Raw genomic sequence first — 21,250 nt, 5'->3', positions numbered from 1 at the left:
TGATCCACTAGGAAAAAAAGAAAAAAAAGACCCTTGAGACTCTGCACTATTTCCACCGCACCTGGTCTGAACCAAATGTTTACATGAATTGGAGATTTGCAAATTGACAGTGTGACACTGATTGAAAGCAACTTTTTTTTTTATTATTCTTCAAGTGGAGCGATAAACTTCAGGGTATACTTAGGCGCTTTGACACAGTCCAGTTTCTGCTGTGAAGAATAGTCTGGTTGTCTTAAAAAACATTCTCATGCTGGAGGAGCCACCAAGAAGCCCGAGGACAAAACAGCGCAGGGGATTGAGAATTGCCGTCACAGCGCGCGCGGGGGAAAGAAGAGGGCCGGCCGCAAGAGAAGAGAGGGGAAGTCCCTTACGCCCCCCTCCCATCCCGGCCACGACGATGTCCTTCGTCCCACGGAGACCGGAGCTGCTCTAGCCCTAGCACTGGTGTGTCTTGATGAGTGTAGCTTACTCCGTGGTGGAAGATGAGTCCTTAGGGCATGTCCAGCTTAGGAGGGGTCTCCCATACAGCTCTGCGTAGCTGTGCGCACCACAACAGGGATCGGACTCCTTGCAGATCAGTGCAGTTGCAAGCTTGCTGCTGTTAGGACCTTCTCCAGCTCCCTCTTGGTACAGAGTAAAGAGTTAGAGTCTGTAGTTGCATAAAATGCGGATTTCCTCCCCAAGAGGCTGACCATCTGCAACAGATTACAGACTGAAGCTGTGGATGTTCAGTCCTGGGGCACCTACTCTCCCTCCACTGTCTGAGGGTAGTTGTGGAGCTTCAGCAAGTCACACGTTCCCCAAAGCCATGTACTCCTCTCAGATTAAGAAATCTGAGATTTTAACTGGATGGGCCCCCAAAAAGCCTGACACCTGGAAATAACTCACTGAAAGCCTACCCATAATGATGCCAGTAGGTCTTTGACATGGGTTGGCAGACTTGATCCTCAGAAAGTACGCAGGCACCTACCCTCACTAAAGTCAAAGGAGATTAGGGCATCTACAAAGCTCTGGAGAACTTGCAGCTTGCTCTTTGCCTCACGCAGTAACATTAGCTATGGCCAGACAAAAACGCTGACTATTTGTTCCTGCCTGTGGGTCATTTTACTGCTCGACCTTTTGGCGAGTAGATAGCTAAATCTCCTTTTAACCACAGATGATCAGAGCCTGCGTTACTGTGAGCATTACTTGATCAACGAGGAGAAACGTTTGGTGTCTGCACACAGCGGTGCTGGAAATCCTGCAATACGTAGGTAAGGACCTTCCCTATGCACTGGATGGTCACCTTGCAGCTCTTCCCTTTAGCAGTCTATCAGCATAAAACAGTATGCCAGACTAGACTCAGAGCTGTCCTGCTGCTATCATGCAATTTGCACATATTTTCCCAGCTCATGATACCCACAGGCCCGAATTTGTTTCTATGTCGCTTTAGAGGCTACCACCTACACTATTGCCATAGGAGATGAAGGTAGGTACACATTCAGCTCTGCCCAGCGCAGTGACTTAGGTGCTAAAACACCATCCTACATGGAGCTGCTAATCTCTGCTCAGTATTTACAGTCACAAGCTTTCTGCTAGAATTAGGTATCTAACTCTTTCTTCTGTGAGGCAGGTAAGTTAAAATAACATAACATCAGCCTCTCATCTAGTGCATAGGACGGACCCATAATACCTCAGTACAAACACTCCTTCTGCCCTCAAGGATCTGAGCATTCCCACTTTTCCATATTGGCAATGGAACTGCCACATTCTGGTATGAAATTATCTTACATTGAGGTTGCTCCACGTTGCAAGGAGCAGCAAAGTACTCTTTGGGGCCGAGGACGATGCTGAAAACCTGAGTGGAAAAGCCTATTTACTTGAAAGCAATGAAACCTGGATTCCAGATCCTGCTCCAGGAAATACTTCAGTAAATCACGCAAAATGAAATAAAGCGCCACCAATACAGCTTAATGCTTACCTGGAAGGGAGTCTGGAGTCTCGCAGGCAGGGAAGGAAACTGAACCTTGGCCTCTTCCCAACCACCGAGCATCTGCTTGTATCCACTTGTGCGAGTGAGGGAAAGGGATTTAGCGGTGTGCCAAGCGCTCTCAGGATGGCAAGTCCTCATCTCCTCGTCTTACCTATGTTTTGACTCTTAACAGGGCATAGACATGAGGCACATGCTGAGCGTCTCCTGCTGTCAGGACTTGGTTATGCCCGTACCCATTAACATGAACGTGGATACCTACAGTATTAGGCACAGGTTCATGGACGCCAGCAACACTTGAACAGTTGGCTTATGCAACGTCTCTTTGAGAACRACACTGCTTATTTTGGGAGAGCCCTGCGAACATCTTGGTCCTCACAGCCCTTCATTCTGCTGTCGGTAGTTATTCGCCAGGCCCCAACAGCTCTCTTCAAACCACATGCCCAGCAGCTGTGTGAGCCTCTGCCCCTGTGACAATATATGTATGCAATCCTAAGGCAAAGGCCTTAAATCTTTCAATGAAGATGCAGTAATGAGAAGAAAGGTGCCTTCTGCTACATGTTTGCTGGGAGGAAAGTGACTCATTCAGTTGCAGGGGTAGGCAGTCAAAATGCACAGCACATCTCTGCAATTAAGGAGGAACCTACCTTAATCCCATTGCAATTTTATTTATTTAAAATAACAATGATGGAAGAGACTGCAAGAGGAAAGTCAGCATGTTCCAAGGTGCCAGTTGGGTGTGGTTTCTTAAAACTAGCCCCCTACTCCTAAAGACTTAGTTGCACTACTAAACCCAGAAATACAAGAGAATTGGGTTTGATGAACTGGACAACAGACCAAAGGAGACCTCCTTGTGCTGAGCTGCTACTCAACGGGAACAGAAACTGCCTTAACATAGCAGCTAGGTTTGGGGTTTATTGTTTTTTTAAATTCACCAATGCAGTCCTTCACATTCTCGTTTGTCATGTTGTGTTTTAACAAGGTCCTGACTATTTCACCTTGAACTGTCATTGAAACGCTCATCTTCAAAAAATAACACATCCATTCGGTAACTGCTAGGAGCCTGGAATCACCCTTGCAGCACTGGGTTAGAAGACACTCCACTGGTGATACTTGATACTTCTAGGACACACATGGCAAAAAGGAAACATCAGCTCCAGTTAATGAGATGGAGGAAGCAAAGTAATCCAGCAGGTACTCAGAATCCCAAAGTAGATTCAAGGGGTGGGATCAGCAGCTCTAAATATGATATAGTCACCCTTACTTTTGAGATAATGTTAAATAAACCAGTAGTGCTGCACAGTCACTGTTCAAACACTGAGAGGATGCCTGCTGAGATTAAGGTTAAGGTTACCAAGAACTTTCCCACAGTTAAGTAACATGATTATTTGGGCAAACGTTTATTATGCTAGCATAAAGGAAGAGGGAAGAATCTCCCTTTATTAAACTCAGCAAGGGAAGCAACTGTAAACAAATAAGTGTAAATGAAAGGCAAGTCACTAGCACTTTATCTTAATACAGACTTAGATCAACAGCTTGCCATTAAAATGAACACTAGATCAATTAATGACAACAGAATAGTTTTGCACAGAGCAGCAAGAAGTGAGGTTACAGGTAGTGCAGCATGCAAAAGGACTTTATAGCTGCATGCACTTGTCCTACCTAGGATGGTAAATTCCAGATACGCCTCTACATCAGGCAAACTCTCTACTCCCCACTCGGCTATAAAAAGCAAGGTTGTTTTAACCAAAAGCCAAGAAAGGAAGCGTCTGGGTGCTGCAGCAACAATTCCCTTAGATTGAGAGGGAAAAAGCACACAGCAGGGACAAGCAGAAAGAATGTATCTATAGATATGTACATATATCACAGTGCTGTAATTTTTGTATGTAGCAGTAATGTAAATAAGTGTATGGTTTTTATAAAATACATATTATAAAAATCTATAAAGGCATATTTTTAGTAAAAACAATGATCTACTTCTTTTGTAAATAGTTCTGAGAATAAAAGATCATTTATACGATACCGTCTCAGCTTTAAGTCACTGCTAATTCCGCATAGCTGCGGAACAAGCTCATTTTTTAAACTGTCATCTTAACACCTAACAGCATCTTTAGTACCTCATCATCCCAAGAAATTCATCCACATATAGCTCTTCCATGTGTTCAGAGGAGAAGGGTTCCGGAGAAAGAACATTTGAAGCATTTACATCTTCTGCTGCATGGGGAAATAGAAAGGTGAGCTTGTAAGTTTTCTCTACCATCCAGCCATTTACATCAGTTACTGGCCATTATATGGAAGAATATTCAAGCTTTAACCATTTTTGACACAAAATAGGAATGAACAGTGAAACACCTCCAACTTGCACCAATTGCAGTTTAGACCATCAACACCTCCTTAGGATTCCCCTGTCTATGCAGCCATACCGGGACAGAGCAGACAGAAGAGACACCTTCCCATACCAAGTTTTCCTCCCACTCCTCCAGAAGGGAGCCCTTGCTTCCAACAGCCCACTTTATACGTCAAGGGCATGGAGGGCTAAATGAATATTGTGGGCAACAAGCACAGTGATAGCTGCTTAGTCCCTACACAAACTCCCGGGAAAGCAAGGACAGACTCCAGATGCTTCTTATCAACTCAAGGTCTGACCTCTGCTGCCTTGGATGAGCAGCTCTCAAGCTTTTCTCAATGCCTGCTGTAAAACTGAAAGAAAGAAAAGAAGGATTCTAGCAGGAAAAAAAAAAAAAAAAAAAAAAACACACAAAAAAAATACCACACACACCCAACATCTGTTCTTATCCCTGCAAGAAAGTGAGAAGTAAGGTTACCAATTCCAGCCTGCTGACTCATTCACATTTAGAACTACAATAGCAACTAAACATTTGAAAGCGTTTGTGTCTTGCCAATACACCCTCCCAGGAGGGGAGAAAGAAAAAAGAAAAAAGAAAGAAAACAAAAACCAAAAAAAAGAAAAAACAACCGCCACATACAGAAGGGCTCATCCCTGGCTTGCCACCCTCCACCTCCAGATGCTGGGCAGCAGAGGAAACAGAGCCTCAAAAAGGATTTGGCAGCTTGTAATCTTTATTTTTAGTTTTTTAAAATTATTTAAAAAGCATAATTAGAAACTTTCATTACAGAAATAATCCTAGCAAACCAGTTAGACATTCCATTGCTCAACATTTAGGAAACTTCACATCACCACCACTAGAGACGCAGTCCCCACCCCTTCCAATTGGATAGTCAGTGGCAAGAGCAGGGAGATAACTGCTCCTCTACAGCCAGCTCTAGGAGAAAAAAAAAAATCCCACTTCAAGCCAGGAAGTCGGACATCTCGATTGGCAAAGTTCAAACTCTGGCCACAAAGACTTGGACTCAAAGAGGACCAACCTTTCCACATAAGAGAACACTCCAGGCTTGGGTGCACCATTTCCTCATTTTATTGCATCCATTCCAGTAAATTCAGACATTTTCCTTTACTTCTGCCTCTATGAAGTTACTACTTCCTAGATCTGCACACGTGCTACCACAAGAGTCCCAAAGTAATGCCGTCGGGCCCTTGCATCTGAAAGTGGTAACTGTCACAGGACAGCTTCACTGCAACAGGAAGGCTTTGAGGACTGACAGAGCTCCTTCCTTGTGCGTGCACCGTTCAACATCAGAAAGCATTCGGGATGGACGCCGGGTGGAACTTGAGCCGCCACTTTCCATAGCAGCTCCCAACTCTTGGGATTAACAGCGCTCACACTAGCAACATCATCCCAGCTCATTCGTATTCTTGGGTTACCAATGAAAGATATGTGAAGAAAAGAAATGGGTGAAGGCAGCTGGATACACGCTCCCAGCACCTGAACTGATTAAAAATGTGTTACACATTCTTTTTTTTTTTTTTAAATGTCTTTAAAGTGATTGATCGTGATGTGATTGTTTGCTTAGGGCTTTTACCACACCCATAAGTATCTTAAAGAAAAAGAGAAAACACACAGGCAAAATACGTGACTAAAATTTAGCCTCTCCTGGGGGAGAAAGGAGGAGAAGTGGACTGATTCAAAGCTTATGGACATCAGTGAAACATATCCTACCAAACTAAGGCCATCAATTCCATAGGACTACATACTGCAACTGAATACGTCCATCTTCAAGGTCTTAAAGGAAGCCATACCCTCCATGCCTTTTAGTCATTTTAAGAAGAATTTCTTTTTTTATTATTATTTAGGTAATTATTCAGGTGCTGAGCATGTACTTTTCAGCCCAGATGTTTGATATTTTAGTTACACACATACACTCTCCACCTTTAACCATACCTATTCAGACTGATGAACTGAGCCCTCGTTTGCCCAGAAAGGCCAACAAGGGCCAGGAAAATGCTGTTGAGCATAACAAGTCCACAGTTTGTTTCCATAGGTGATCCTTCACCACCACATAACCCAAGCAAGCAAGTTTTCCATTTCTTTAAACAGCAGTCTTCCTTTCTAATCGGAGAATCCTGGGAATGATCCTGCAGCAGCTTTCACATAGAGACATCAATCCAGAACAGCTAAATTCATTCTTATGCCTTCTCTCTCTCAGAAAGTTTTGCCACCAAAATTCACATTCAAGTTCAGATCTCCTAATCGTGGACAGGGCAATGAGGAGAAGGGGCTTTTTTTGGCAGAATCACATGTTTTTCTTGTTCTCGAGAGAAATGGACTCTCACTTAGGACCCTGGCAGGACCAGAGGCAAAGGTCAAAGGAGTTAAATTTTGTTTTTGTTTTTTTAAAAAAAAGTTTAATCCAAATAAACCCCACTTCCGCAGGTTGGTATGTTTTTCAATATCTTGATACAAACTAAAGGAGAGCACAGGTACAGCTGGGCTGCAGCACAAGAAGGTGAAACCCAAGGCCCCAGCCACAAACCTGGATCATGGCAAACTGAAATTCAAGGCCCCAGCAGCAGCACCAGCTGCCAGCCCAGGGGCTGGTGAAGTGAAACCCCAGGCTCCAGCAGCAACACCTGCAATCCTGGTACCTAGAAAAACAAAGCCTAAGCCCCAGTAAAAGCCTGGAACTCAAAGGGAAGCCACAGGCCCCAGGGGCACCAGTTGCCAGCCTGGAGCCCAAAAGAAATGAAGCCCAAGCCCCCAGGAAGCAGTTGCTGCCAGCCTGGGGCCAACTTGAGTTAAGAACTTTGTACTATTTCTTTAAAAAGATGAATTCTGCAATCCATGATTGGTTGACATTAAGAAGGCATAAGCCAAAGCAACAACAGGGAGGCGAGGCTGGTTAAAGCAATATACATTATGTACAAACTCTTGGGTTAATTAGTCCACTTGGTAGGCAACGTCCTTTCTTGTCTACAAGGCGCACTGGAATGAGCAGGGGAGGAGAGGGGGGCAAGATTCCATCCGATACCTTCTTGGCACTGAAGTGGTAAGGTGCCAGCGCCTCTTGATAGAAAACATGGAGAAAAAAAATAATCTTTAAATAACGGCACAAAACTGAGAAAGTCCTCCCAAAGCCTGCCCCAGTGGAATTGCCCGAGTCTGGTTGGAGGGGCTGATCTGTCTGAGAGCAGAGTCTCTGCAGCAGGGAAAGGGCATTAGCAGCACCGCTTCTTCCGTTTACTGTTCTTCGTTAGCTTCACCACATCATTCTGTTGCTGCTGTTGCTGCTTTGCTAAGTTTTCTTTCTTTGCTCGCAGAACTAGCTCTGTAATGCAATTAAACATCTGCAAGAGAAACAAGCAAGTTCAGACCATCGAGGAAATAAGGCTAGTTGTTGAGGAAGGTGCTTCAGGAAGAACAGCATCTGCTTTTCTAGATATTTCAACAACGATTCAGCAATCTCCCAAACCCACTACAGGCTAAGCTGAAATCCAGTATCTTCCGCTCCCAAGCTAAGTCAATAACCTCTCTCCACCCTTTCCCAAAACAGTAAATAAAAACAGGTCAGTTCAACAACTGAGGTCAGGAGTGAAGAGGCAATAGTCATCCTCCTAGAAGCACCCTCCCCATGTGACAAGACTTTACTGAGAAAACACATAATGAGTTAGCAGTGTAAGGCCAATGAAAAGGCCATGAGGTCCCCTTCATTTCCCTTCCCCACCCCTTCCAAATACAGTTGGATGTCTCTTCTTGATGTTTTAACTACTCACTTGCAGTTTGTACAAAGCATTTTACCTTTCTTCCTCAACAGGACTAATGCTATTCTCATTTTTTCCAAACTATTATTCCCAAGTAGTTTCATATGTACTCTGTTCTGCATATCATATTACCTCTTCCACATTAATATTTTCTTTGGCGCTGGTCTCAAACAATTGGATCTCCATCTGCCCAGCAAATTTATAAGCATCTTCTGTCTCTACCACTTTTCGTTCTGGGTCATCATTCTTATTCCCCACTAAAAAAGGGAAGAAAAAAAAAGTCAGTACAGCCTGGACTGACTGCTGGACAGCCCACTAAATATGATGCTCTAACTCTCTTATCAGGAACTTACCTAGTATCCGGCAGACATCATCACAATTTTGATTAATTTCATGCAACCACCGTTTTACATTCACAAAAGATTCTGCACTGGTTACATCGTAGACGACAATGACCCCATGCGTTCCTCTGTAATACCTATGGAGCAGGAAGAGACACCAAATGTTAATTCAAGCTACATATCACCTACATACCACCTTCCTAGCACTTCCTTCTTGCACACAGCTTTTACAAGATTCTTAACAAATCCTCAAGTTAAGGCAATCAAGTGCCCCCATTTTCTTTCCACTGGTAGTCACTGAGTTCTTTTACAATAGCTAGACTGTAGGCTATCACTCTAAACCTACAGAGTTCCCTGCTCATTTAGCCCATAAAAGCAGGTTCAAAGTTGAAAGACTGTGTCAGCTACTTCCTTGTTCGGGCTGTCAAAAAAACTGTAAACAAAGACGAATACTGTCTTCTAGCTGTGTCAGCAAAGTAGCAGTACCCCCAACATGTCCTCATAATTGGTTGTGAACCTTAGCATCGCACAAGCTCTAAAATTGCCCATTGGCTGGAGTCAAGCTTAATACATAAAATAGATACTGCAGCAAAATACCCTTTAACCCTTTGAGTTTTATTAAGTGAACAAAGCGTACCCCAAGCTCAGGAAGTCCTTCAATTGCAAACAGGATGCTGGAGAAAGTATCTGAGGAAAAACACCACTATGTTTGTACCATTCTTCTGCTTTACATTTCTAGTTTTTGCTGGCTAAAAACAGGTACTGGAGAAACTCTTATTTAACTCAGCACAACTGTTTCTGCATTAAGACTCTTAGTTTACTAAGTACCAGAAGAGAGCCTGAAGCAATACCACTTCCTTACAAAAAGTCAAAGGCCAGAGACATGTTGGCCATATCAAGCTTTGCAGTAATTTTATTTATGAAAGACTACTTACAGATGAAAATTTGAGCAGATCTCCAGATACACTCAACCCCCAGGCACAGTTCTCTTTTGAGCTCACAAAAATTTCTGCCTTGTTGAGGGCCTCTGTTCTGATCGCACCTTCCTACACAACAGATCGACTCCATATGTACATTTAATGAGCTCTGCTACCTTTAGCAATTAAAAAATAAGCTTCACTCTGGTTTACTCCCATTAGTCTTGGGCAATCAGCACCTTTAAGAGATGACGAGCAATGCTGATGTACAAGAGAAATCTGAAATCAAGTTCCAATGTTATCACCTGCATGAACCTACTAAAGGCAGGCAGTACGTGCGCCACAAGCATTCTGTATAAAAAAAAAGGCAAGCTCCAGCTTTTCAGTTTTCAACCACATTCACAGGGCTACCAGGCATTTTCTCTACTGCAAATTAGGCAGCTTTGCCAATCAAGTCATTGAAGAAGTTGACAGTGAGGCCTCCAGCTTTTGTATCTCACGTACCTTTATTCTTTCCTTTTTGCCTCCTCTTTCTTATAACTAATATCAACAGTCTGAGGAATGTTAATATACAAACTGAGGAATACCCCTTAAACTGCCACAATATTTTTAGAACTAGATCTCATACCACAAGCACCTCTTGCAGCACTCACCCTTCCACTGCACTTTAGAAATGATTACTATGACAACCTCTGCTTCCTTTGATAGTTTATTCAAAGTCTATGAACAGACCTTTGAACTTCAAAACCTTTTAGTCTAATCCAAACATGCTACCTTTCAGAGGACCTCAAAAAGTTTAATCTCACTTCTGCCATTGATTAACATAAGCAAGTCACCATCTCCTCCTCATCTTTAGCTTCATCATCTCATCTTTAACAGATTACACCTGCCTTTATAAAACATCAAGGAAGACTTGCCAAAGACAGGCATATATTACATATAGTGTGCACACACATCCCCCAGCCTGTTCTTCTCAGGATCACTTCGCAGTGACAGCCACCGAAAATCAATACTTCTGTGCAGTATGTATTGTATCACAGAAGTAGGAGAACCCACTTCTATTGCTCACCTGGGTGCTTTCAGGTCTGTCTAGCTTCCCCAAGGTAGACACTTCTCCCATCCTTCTATACTGTGTTTTGCCAGCAATTTGTGCTGTACATTGACTTTGCTTGGCAAGAAGTAATTGAGGTGAAAGTTATTTATTCTCAGACCATTAGAGACTCTGCACTTTTGAATCTTCTAATCTCTTCTCTATCGGTTCCTTTAATAGCTTTGAAATTTGCTATAGCACTCTAGTTGTTCCAGTTACAGGCTCAACTTTATTTCACAACTTAGATCCTTTCGAGGAGAAGTATTACATAGTCTGAGTCCACATTCTGCAAAAATAACCCATCCTCTCCTGACACTACTATGTACTGTACACATTGCTTTTGATTAATAGTTGTATATGATAACATCAGAACAGGAAATATCTCAAATCCTACTGACACACCAGATTTCACTACATCTGAACAATAAACTGATTATGTTCAAACTCTCCCATAGCACTATTAAAGAAAAAGTTATCTAACTCAGCAACCCTCAGGCTGACCTACCACTTCCTCTTCAGCGCTAAGCATTACATTTGTCAAGACAAGGTTTAGCCTTTAAGGAAATGTAGTGGCTCCACAAATACATCTACACAGAGTAGGCTCATTCTGTTGCACGTACCATAAAACCACTACTGGCATCCCAGTCATCCAGACAAGAGGACCTAATGGAGCATCCTGCAGCCCCTACCTTGCCCACGCGCCTAGGCTTTCTTCTAAGTGAAAGCAGATGATGTTTGGGAGTAGAGTAACAGGCACCCTTCACATACAGGTCCCACTCCTGACACAGAGTTAGCATACAGCCATCACGTGCAGCTGGGGATGAGGACTGTGGACTGGACCATACAGCACAGACCACTACGGCATTCAAAATTCTGCAGGAGCTGGAAGTTGCTGCCACAAAGCACCAATATTGGCAGTCACCTCATCAGAAATATCTTGCTTTGTGCAAGACAGCAACCCCTGACTCCTGCAGAGTTCCTACCAGCACACACTGCTTCTATTTTGGGAAGAGAAATTGTCTGGCACATCATTCTACAAAGGTTGCCAGCCCCTCACCTACAATAAAACGTCATTTTCTCCATTGGGTGACATTCACAGAATCACAGAATCGCTGAGGTTGGAAGGGACCTCTGGAGATCATCTAGTCCAACCCCCCTGCTCAAGCAGGGTCACCTAGAGCACATTGCACAGGATTGCATCCAGGCGCTTTTTGAATATCTCCAGAGAAGGAGACTCCACCACCTCTCGGGGCAACCTGTTCCAGTGCTCTGTCACCCTCACAGTGAAAAAGTTTTTCCTCATGTTCAGATGGAAGTGTCTGTGTTTCAGTTTGTGCCCGTTGCCTCGCGTCCTGTCGCTCGGCACCACTGAAAAGAGTCTGGTCCCATCCTCTCAACACCCTCCCTTCAGATACTTGTACACGTTGATAAGATCTCCTCTCAGCCTTCTCTTCTCCAAGCTAAACAGGCCCAGCTCTCTCAGTCTTTCCTCATAAGAGAGATGCTCCAGTCCCCTAATCATCTTTGTGGCCCTTCGCTGGACTTGCTCCAGCAGTGCCACATCCCTCTTGTACTGGGGAGCCCAGAACTGGACGCAGTACTCCAGATGTGGCCTCACCAGGGCTGAGTAGAGGGGGAGAATCACCTCCCTCGACCTGCTGGCAACACTCTTCCTGATGCACCCCAGGATACCATTGGCCTTCTTGGCCACAAGGGCACATTGCTGCCTCATGCTTAACTTGGTGTCCACCAGCACTCCCAGGTCCTTCTCGGCAGAGCTGCTTTCCAGCAGGTCAACCCCCAACCTGTACTGGTGCATGGGGTTATTCTTCCCCAGGTGCAGGACCCTGCACTTGCCTTTGTTGAACTTCATGAGGTTCCTCTCTGCCCACCTCTCCAGCCTGTCCAAGTCTCTTTGAATGGCAGCACAACCCTCTGGCGTATCAGCCACTCCTACCAGTTTTGTATCGTCAGCAAACATTACCTTTTAGCAGCCTGAAAGGTAAGACTGCAACTACCTTTTAGTCTCTGAATCTTAAGCCCCATAATACACACATTTTTCTCAAAAAGCTAGGCATGCTATTTTCCATCATTTGCTAGATAAAGCCTTGTGTCCTAGATAACATTTTAGGCCTAGCAGATGCAGCAAAGATTCTCCAACCCCAAGTGCAGGACAGTCCTAGAAAACAAAATCTGATTTATCCTACCCCATACCTCCAATTTCAGAATTATGTAGTGCAGAACCGCTTTTATAAGAAGTTGCAGGCTTTGGCGGGTAGAGAACAGATGGGGCTTTTGGCATTCAAGGAGGAGTAGGTGTAAGTTTTATGCTTTTGGCAACCAAGAGGTAGTTGAGGCTTTGACACAAGAGAAAGAATGCCCAGTCTTCTTCCCATCCACATTTTAGGGAAGATGGAGACCGTGCAAGCAAGAGCAAAAGAGAAATGAAGTTCTCATTCTCAGCCTCCCGTTCAAGGTCTGAATGACTGATACTAGTTGTCTGCTATATGGTGGGTACATTCTGCTGTGTACCCTACAAACCTCAGAAGCCAGCATCTACCACTCCCAGTGATAAATATGTTAATGAAATACAGAAAATAAAGAGTTATAGAATAGTTGTTAATGTTTAGAGTGTCCAAGCAAGCTTCCCATTGAGATGAAAGATGTTAAGCAAACCTGAGCTTTTTCCAAACGTATATGCCCTTGGACACTTGGTAGTAGACAACTATCTCTAATATGGTTGGAAAAGTTACCCAGATATAAAAGCTTTACACATGGAAATCTAGCATTGTTGTAGAAAAATCTTGAGAACAATAACATTTAAGTTTACATCAAAACAGGAGTACTGAAGTGCCTTGTTCCACCTATAGAATTATATAAAGAAAAGCTTAAAGACATAAGCATACAGCCTTTGAAACATTACCTATTAATACTGCAGACACTGAAAAAGAAAGTCTTCAGAACTGGTTAACCAAACTCATCATGTCCTTCAGCCAGCTGCATTCTCCCTCTACTTCTCTGAAGACTACCTTTCTAAACAGAAGGGAACGTTTTGCAATAAACTGCAGTATTCTCTATTACAAGATACCAATAAGAACAACCTTAAATTCTCTCATTTCCACTAATAAATGCTTCCCAAGATTAACATCTTGAGTTATACCAGCTAGTTCAGTGGGGTAATGGGTTCATTTCTCCGGGGGGGGGGGGGGAAGGCCAACTTGATAGGTCACCATCACTGGTCTCATCCAGCATCTTTATTAATAGCTCATGTTTGTGGTAGACACCTTTCCTTGTTTTCCATTCCTCTAGAATTTTAACCAATTCCAGAGAATTCTAATACACAATCTATTTTCATACTCACCTCCTGTGAGGTGAAATGCTGGAAGCATATCTATTGTCACAGGTCAGTTGACTAATCTTTTGACCATCATAGCCAGCACACAGCACTTCTATTATCTCAGAAAGCTTATTCCTCTCTTGAGGATGCCATTCCCATACAAATGCATGGCAGAAAGTCCTGCTATTACCATTTACCCTGAGCTAATATCTGACATTTAAAACTTATATCCTAGAACTAGAGTCCTAAATAAGAAAACAGTCCTATACAGAAGAACAGATTAGGTCCAGAAACTGGCTGTTCATGCATCTTAAGTATTTCTGCTAATGCAGCTGAGCCCTCGCATGCTACAGCTCCAGTGAATTTATGTGAAAATTTAGAGTTGGGATGATGCTCCATGCCAACCAAATTGGAGAGAGGCCTCTCCTCTCACCAGGCACCAGCCATCCTAATTTCCATCACTTCCAGATTTAATAGACAGTAGAAACAGCTGCTGTCTTTTCTATTTCTCAGTTTGAAATGCTGATCTAGTTTAGTTTTCCTGAGTTTTTGTGGAGTTCTCATCAACTTCATTACTGTTCTTCAACAGTTTTATTTTGTTCTCCCACCTTCAGCTTCTGTAGCTGTAGTCAAGTAAGAATCAAAACACTATAACCTTTTAATGTCTCCCAATTTTCCACTATTAAATTCCTACCACTTCAGCCCTTTTGCAATTCTAGGTCTACACAGTAGCACTTCCAACCTGTTATTACCAGATGGGTTCTAATTTCGGATTTGTTTGCCAGGCTTGGCTCAACCTCAATCCACACACTACCCTAACTGCAGAGACTTCCTGGCCTACAGTAATGCTCAAGGAACACCTTTTTAATATTCTTCACCTCAATCTAAACAGTCACTGTTACAAGGCTCTACAGCATTTTGTTGACAGTGCACTGGCACTCCACCCATGATTCAGTCAGCCAAGCCCTCTCATAAGTATAACATGGTAATTCAATTTGTCACTCAGTTTGGTTTAAGCAAATCAGTTACTGCACTACTTTGCCACTAAAAAAAAAGACAGCAAAACCCCTTCTAAAACCAGAATCTTGTTATCTGTTGTTTATAGAGATGGTGTGTCTAGGTCCAGAGAGACTTTGGGAGAACAGCAAGGAACGCCAGACAGTCACAACTAGCCCACCTAGCAGCCAGAGAAGTCCTCACTACAGCATAACTAGAGTTTCAAAAGCATTTCCCTCAACACTTCAGATGCGCTTGAACACAGGTACTTCTCTGCTTTGTGTTGCACAAAATTCAAATCTTTCTTCCCCGACCATGGAAAATTCTGTAGCTACTTTACCAGCTTTAAGGTAGAAAAACTGAGGCCTTATATTCCCCCAAGAGTAAAACTTGCATTCACCTTTGTAAACAGCTATGCAAGAGAAAGCATTAGCAAAGTGCAAACACCTCTGACACAAATACTGAACAGTTTCAGTTTCTCCATTAAGTGATAATGGAATCAAGGAAGAGATTTACATACAACACTACACAAAACCCAATCCCATTCACAAAAGGAAGCCTCCCTTCCTGGTATTCCCCATTCAATGCTGGATACCATCGCTTTCTAATCTAGCTGGCATCAGCCCCTCAGCCCCATGAACCAACACTCATTAACACAGCTCTCAGTTGTGTCAGGGAATCTGAAAACAGGAAAGCCATTTGCTGACTCAGCACTAATTCGGGCACTCTGCGACTAGTCTATAAGCACAGCTGATACGAGCTGCAGCAGTGCTTTGCTGCCTCCCCCTCACCACTTCCTGCCTGAAGCTGGCTGCAGCACTGAAACAAGAAGTGATGTCATGCACACAGGAACCCTACGAGAGGTAACCAAGTTTTTTCAAGCTAAACACTTAAGAAACAATGGAAGTAATCCAGTAATATCCGTATAGAAACGCAGAGGAAAGGGGTGGTGCACACATCAGGTTCAATTCTCACATTTCTAGCTGTTTAGACATAACATAGGAGCAATCAATCCCACTATTTTTTTAATGTCTAAGTTAACCAATACATCGGTCAAAAAAGACCCTGTTCTCTTAGCAGGAGCTAAAGGAGCAATCGGTCATGAAAGACTACGTGAAACACCTAGCGGGGGTTTTTTTTGTTCATTTGCATTAAATACCAAAAGGAGACAAAGGCTCTATTTCCAAGTCTATTTCTTCCTCTTCCCCTAGTGCCAGGATGAGCAGTCCCACATTTACTGCAATTAGTTTACAAGCACATTTTATTCTTAGTTCCTATCGCTGCAGCTCTGGGTGTGGTTTCTTCAGGAACAGGAAAAGCTGTGCACATGCTGTTCAAAAGGACAATGAGCATGAAACTGAACTCAAACCAAGGAAAAGGTTAACTTCATGTGGGTGTCTGCTTCAACAAAACCCCACACAAAGGTAGCCTTTAGAAGGCATTTGTCCTAAAAGGAAAATAAGTATTGGATATTCAATTTTAAGACCTCAAAGCTACTCAGAGAGAAGGTGTGCACTTTGCACTTCTGCAATATATTCAATCACAAGACAAACTTCTGTGACAGGCTTTAGAGTTAGGTTTGCTAATACCTGCAAAATAATAAAATAATTTCAGTTCTACAGCTTGGAAACTAGAAGCAGAAGAATAAGGCCAAGCCATCATGGAAATTTACAGAAGAGCCAGGAAATCTGAAATCCCAGTTTCACAGCTAAACCACAGTATCACCACTCCCACCTACTCTAAAAAAGCTGAGAAGTCCCGCTACACAGACAGCACAGTTACCATTAGCTGATCAACTGCAAGGTTAAAATATCTGAACCGTTGCTTTAGACTACAAGATCCATATGTGAAGTTACATGTCAAAAAGTCCAATTATACTCACGTTGATGTGATAGTCCGGAAACGCTCTTGTCCAGCTGTGTCCCAGATCTGTAGCTTCACTTTCTCTCCATTAATCTCAACTGTCCGGATTTTAAAATCCACCCCAATTGTGGTAATGTAGCTACCTGAAAGGAAAGAGAATAAGTGAGAACCTAAGTCTTGTTTATTTTGCATGTCTCAAAGCTCACTTCTAAACTGATTTGACAATAGCTCTCCAACGGGACATGAGAAGAAGGTTCCTCCTATCCATTCATCTTTTAAAGAGTCCCCTGCAATCACAGTGATCTGCATATTTTTACCTGCAGCTAACAGCTTTTTTTTTTTTTCTAGCCCTAGAGCCACTTCTTCCATCCCACACTAAAAAATTTAAAACTCAGTATTACAAAACCCAAATCTTCCTCTACCATATTGGTTGTCAAAAATAAGCACCCAAATATCTTAAGAAATGGACAATAACTATGGAAGTATTTCACTTGAAAAAATTTGAGACAGAGCTTTGTCTCAAATGCTAATGCAATCACTTATTTTGAATACAGTCTGTTCAAAGAGTATCCTCCTAATAAATCAGTTATGACACAAACGTGAATGATGTAGCTACAATATTCAATCAGTCTAAATCCCGAAGGGCCAATGGGAAGTCTGCACAGAGCACAGTACAAGCTCAGAAAACTCAGCTATTTCTAGAACCATGTCAGTACTTAAATACCACGGTGCTTTCAGCTATAAGTGAAGATCAAACAGGATGGCTTCTGCAGGCTTGTGCCAAGAGAAGCACAGTTAGAAAGATAGCATATTTCCAGTACAGCTATCAGTGGGCAAAAGCAATCGAACAACTCCTTGCCTACCAATGGCACTGGAGCAGCCCTTGACCATTTCACTTATTTAAGTAAACTAAATACTCACCTGAGAACGTATTATCTGCAAAACGCAACAGCAAACTGCTCTTGCCCACACCTGTGACAAATAAAGACAGCAAGATCTTTGAATTCAGTCACACCCTGGATGTGAAGTAACATGACAGTATTTTTCCCATTCATTGAATTTTTCAACTTAAACTAAAATCTTTTCTCAGCCTATAATTTAGCACCATCCACCTTGATCAAATCCTCAAGGAGACTACTGACATGAATACCCAAGTGCCAAGTGACACGCTGCAGTTATTCCAAGACTCGCTATGCTTCTTGATGCAGTACAGGGGGGGTTTTTTGTTTGTTTGTTTTTTGTCCCCTCCTTTCTTCAACCCCCAAGCTCTCAACCAGTAGTTTTCAAGCTGTGGTATGCAAGCCATTCCAAGAGGTCACAAAAAGTAAGACTAAAAGCAAGTTATGATCAGTTGGCTTATATTTGCTAAAGAAAGATCCAAAAATGAGTACCTCCTGCTAATTAAAGCGCTCAGAACACTGCTCTGAACTTCTCTATTGAATTCAACGTGCACATCATGCTTAACGCCACTGCCTACCTCCCATTCATTTATGCAGTGTTGAACAGCAATGGAATTTGGACTACTTAGACAATCAGACTAGGGTTTGGTACTATAAAGCTTATGTTATCATTGACACAGTTTAACAGAAGCCCAAGCCAAACAGTAGAGTTTGGGAGCCATTGTTCTATACTGTCATCCAAAATAAGCCAATTCTACATTTAACAGGAAGAACACATACCTTTCTGAAGTTGTACCTTTTGCCAAAGTGCTCCATGAAACATTTTTAAGTGCTTTGAGTAGCACTTCATCCAGATTTTTCTTAAATGATTGTTTGCACCCTGATAACACCCTGTTTCACGGGAGCATTTTTCACACTGCTTCACACAAGAATAAGAAACTCATTCCTGCACACCCAACCAAGGGAAACAGGATCAGAATGCCTCAGTGTTGTCATCTCTATGTAACATCTGCTGCCCCTTCCTTCTCCCTTCCCCCTAAAAAACACTGATATGACATGAAGAGGAAATTCAAGTTCACCAGCATGATTATCTACTAAATATTTTCAGGTAGGAGTTATTTAAGCTAAGTATTTTGATGATGTATAACTTACAAGTTTCTCTTAATAAAAGGACCATGCAAAACATATGCAACAACTATATAGAACTCCCATAGATCTCAATCATTGGAATCTGAAGATAGCTACCAGTATGAAAAAGAACTAAAAACCTGCAGGATTCCAGTAATCCAGATCTCACGTGCAAGAAGTTCAAATCACCACTGATCTTAACATCCAAAAAAGCTATACTCCTTTCTCATTGATTCTTACAAATCTTAAGAAAGTGCTATTAAAGTTACAGTGTGCACATACTGAATATCTCTGAGCTCAGAGAAGGCAGCAGAGCAGTTCCCAAACTTTAGCAGAGGACTGGTAATTTAGCAAGAGCTACACCTAACCCATGCAAGATAACCATCTGCTGAGAAAGATAGGTTTCAGCAAGTACAATGCTTTTTGATCAAATAGCCTTGACCCTCAGCTTAATGAAAAGCACTTAGATGTTGAACCCACAGGCTTGTCAGATCACACTTTTTTTTTTTTTTTTTTTTTTTTAAAGAAAGTCAGTCAGCCCTAAGCAGCTATACTGCAGAACGCCATGGGCTGCACATGACCGCTGCTTTGTCAGACTATCCACTGCTGCATAGACACAATCTTGTCCCTAGCTGCTCTGAGATGACTTCTAAAGAAGAGAAACCTCCTGAACTCAGGAAATTCTTCATGCTCCAGATGACAAAGATCTCGCTAAACAAACCTTGTGCCTCTGACCCAAACAGTTCTACAGAGAAACCACACGCTTCATGATCCCCCACTTCCTACACACAGTTATTTGAAGATCTGAAAAGAGAGGAAGGCTAGCAGGGTTTCTTTGCTTGTAGAAGACAGCAAGGCCCCAAAGGTCTATTGACTTTGCAATATCAATGTTACAAGCAAATTTCTGCGGCATAAGAGTTTCTAAAACAAACCCCTATCTCACTGAACAGCAGTGTGAATTAGAGAAGCACACGCAAAGCAAAGATCATCTGTATTATTTTTAAATATTTAGCACAACTGAGATCACCAGCAGCTTTTCAATGTGACCTGCTCTAAAAACACACAAACCTACTACCCTCTTGTCATATTTGCATATAGGGGGAAAGCAGATGAAACATAACAATCCATCCAATACCAGTCCCTTCTGATTGCCAGGCTTTTCAAAACATCAATAAACAAGGCAAGCAAACTGTTGTGGAAATGAGGACAATGCCTTTCTGTTGAGGTAAATGCTCAAAAAGAGAAAAATCAATACTCAAACTACACAGTGAGATTTAATTACAGCAACAGAGAACCACAGGCAACCACCACATTACCTTTTCCTACCCCCTCTCACCGGATACATCATAGGGACTTTGCTCAAGTTAAGAAGGGTCAGCTAAGAAATTTCACTTAATTGTTAAAAAGGAGGAGAAGTTTTCCTGAGTTTTCACCATCCTGTTTATCTTGCCTGAACAGTTTTGAAACTCATCAGTAAGCAACAGAGTTACTGCTTTACTTAGAATGCAGTGTTTGGTTTTAATAATCCAGAGACTCCCAAAAACGCCCAGGATTTAAAGTTATTTCTGAGCTGTCATCCCTTGTCCTGCTTCCTTTTAGATGTGCTCTTTTTAAAATAGTCCTTTCCTTCTTGTGGACACAGTCTGACATAGAATGAAATATTTTTATATACAGCTAAGTCTCCAGAGGTGACAACTCCCAAGACCGTGCAGCATTCCTTTTTCACCCCACAGCCGAGCCTCGCTGCATGCTGGGACCTGCCTCCTGATGGACCACACCTCTTAAAAGAGGGTGGATGCCATCTACTCCAGTTTATGGAAATTAAGCTGTAAACTGTTGGAGGGTTACCAGTGCAGAACTGGACGGAAGGTAGGAGTCTCCCCAGTCCCACTTATGTACTTACACTAAAGCACCGGGCACAGAGTGGGTTCACACACTGCCCCTCCAGAACCTTCTGAAACTGCTCCAGAGGTATTCACCGGTCTATTTCCAAGATCTAGAACTACTCTTTATCCATAGTTATTTTAGGTATTTGCATGCTATACTGTAACTAGAAGCACACAAAAACATCATCTTTTTAAAGACAGAAAAAAAAAAAGACAAACTCTAGAATTGAGATTTTAGGTCGATGCTTTGAGAGTCTTAAAGAGCGATTTCGATAATAAAGCGCTAGAGCACAGTAATTACCACACTGGAAACAATGGTCCCTAGGGCTGAGGAGCAGCCAACCCTTCCTCGCGCTGCCTTTAACTGCCTGTCACATTAGGAGGGAATTCCTTCCTCATCACAGCAAGAGTAGGTTATGCCCTCAAAACATACGCCTTGCAAAGGTTTATCCTGCCGCGCATGCTGATACTCTCCTTACTGGTACGTGCCTAATCTTTTTTTTTTTTTCCCCTCCTTTTAATCCAGCCAAGCTATTTACCACAATCTGCCCCAGAAGCCAGTTCCACAGGTTCCTCAGATAAAGCCGAGGAAGCCCGAAGCAGGCGCACCCGCTCCCGGGGGACCCGGCGACCCCGCGCCCCGGCCCGGGGCGAGCCGCAGCGAGCCACAAAGCACAAAGGCGGCGGCGCCGCCCGGGAAGCGGCC

General features: G+C 42.8%; 1 protein-coding gene across 10 annotated transcripts; it reads right to left on the bottom strand.

Annotated features, from left to right (window-relative positions):
* Positions 1–121: 121 nt before the first annotated feature.
* RAB35 (RAB35, member RAS oncogene family) lies at positions 122–21,155 on the bottom strand. 10 transcript variants are annotated; one of them, XM_026075087.1, is made up of 8 exons: positions 21,084–21,155; positions 18,311–18,449; positions 17,553–17,603; positions 16,651–16,774; positions 8,441–8,565; positions 8,220–8,344; positions 5,357–7,673; positions 122–4,183 (listed from the first exon to the last, which is right to left on the bottom strand). In XM_026075087.1, exons 2-7 carry the CDS (start codon positions 18,378–18,380, stop codon positions 7,545–7,547), a joined length of 624 nt encoding a protein of 207 aa, XP_025930872.1. In that variant the 5' UTR covers positions 18,381–18,449; positions 21,084–21,155; the 3' UTR covers positions 122–4,183; positions 5,357–7,544. The 10 variants fall into 10 exon arrangements, with proteins under 10 accessions (XP_025930872.1, XP_025930875.1, XP_025930878.1 ...); XM_026075090.1 differs by lacking the exon at positions 21,084–21,155 and having other exon boundaries at positions 122–1,837; positions 1,961–4,183; positions 18,311–18,498; XM_026075093.1 differs by lacking the exon at positions 21,084–21,155 and having other exon boundaries at positions 122–695; positions 1,961–4,183; positions 18,311–18,498.
* Between the last annotated feature and the right edge of the window lie 95 nt (positions 21,156–21,250).

Source organism: Apteryx rowi, unplaced genomic scaffold (genome assembly GCF_003343035.1).
Source record: "Apteryx rowi isolate R43461 unplaced genomic scaffold, aptRow1 scaffold_40, whole genome shotgun sequence".
Taxonomy (NCBI): Eukaryota; Metazoa; Chordata; class Aves; order Apterygiformes; family Apterygidae; genus Apteryx; species Apteryx rowi.
This window is presented reverse-complemented; position numbering and strand designations above follow the sequence as displayed.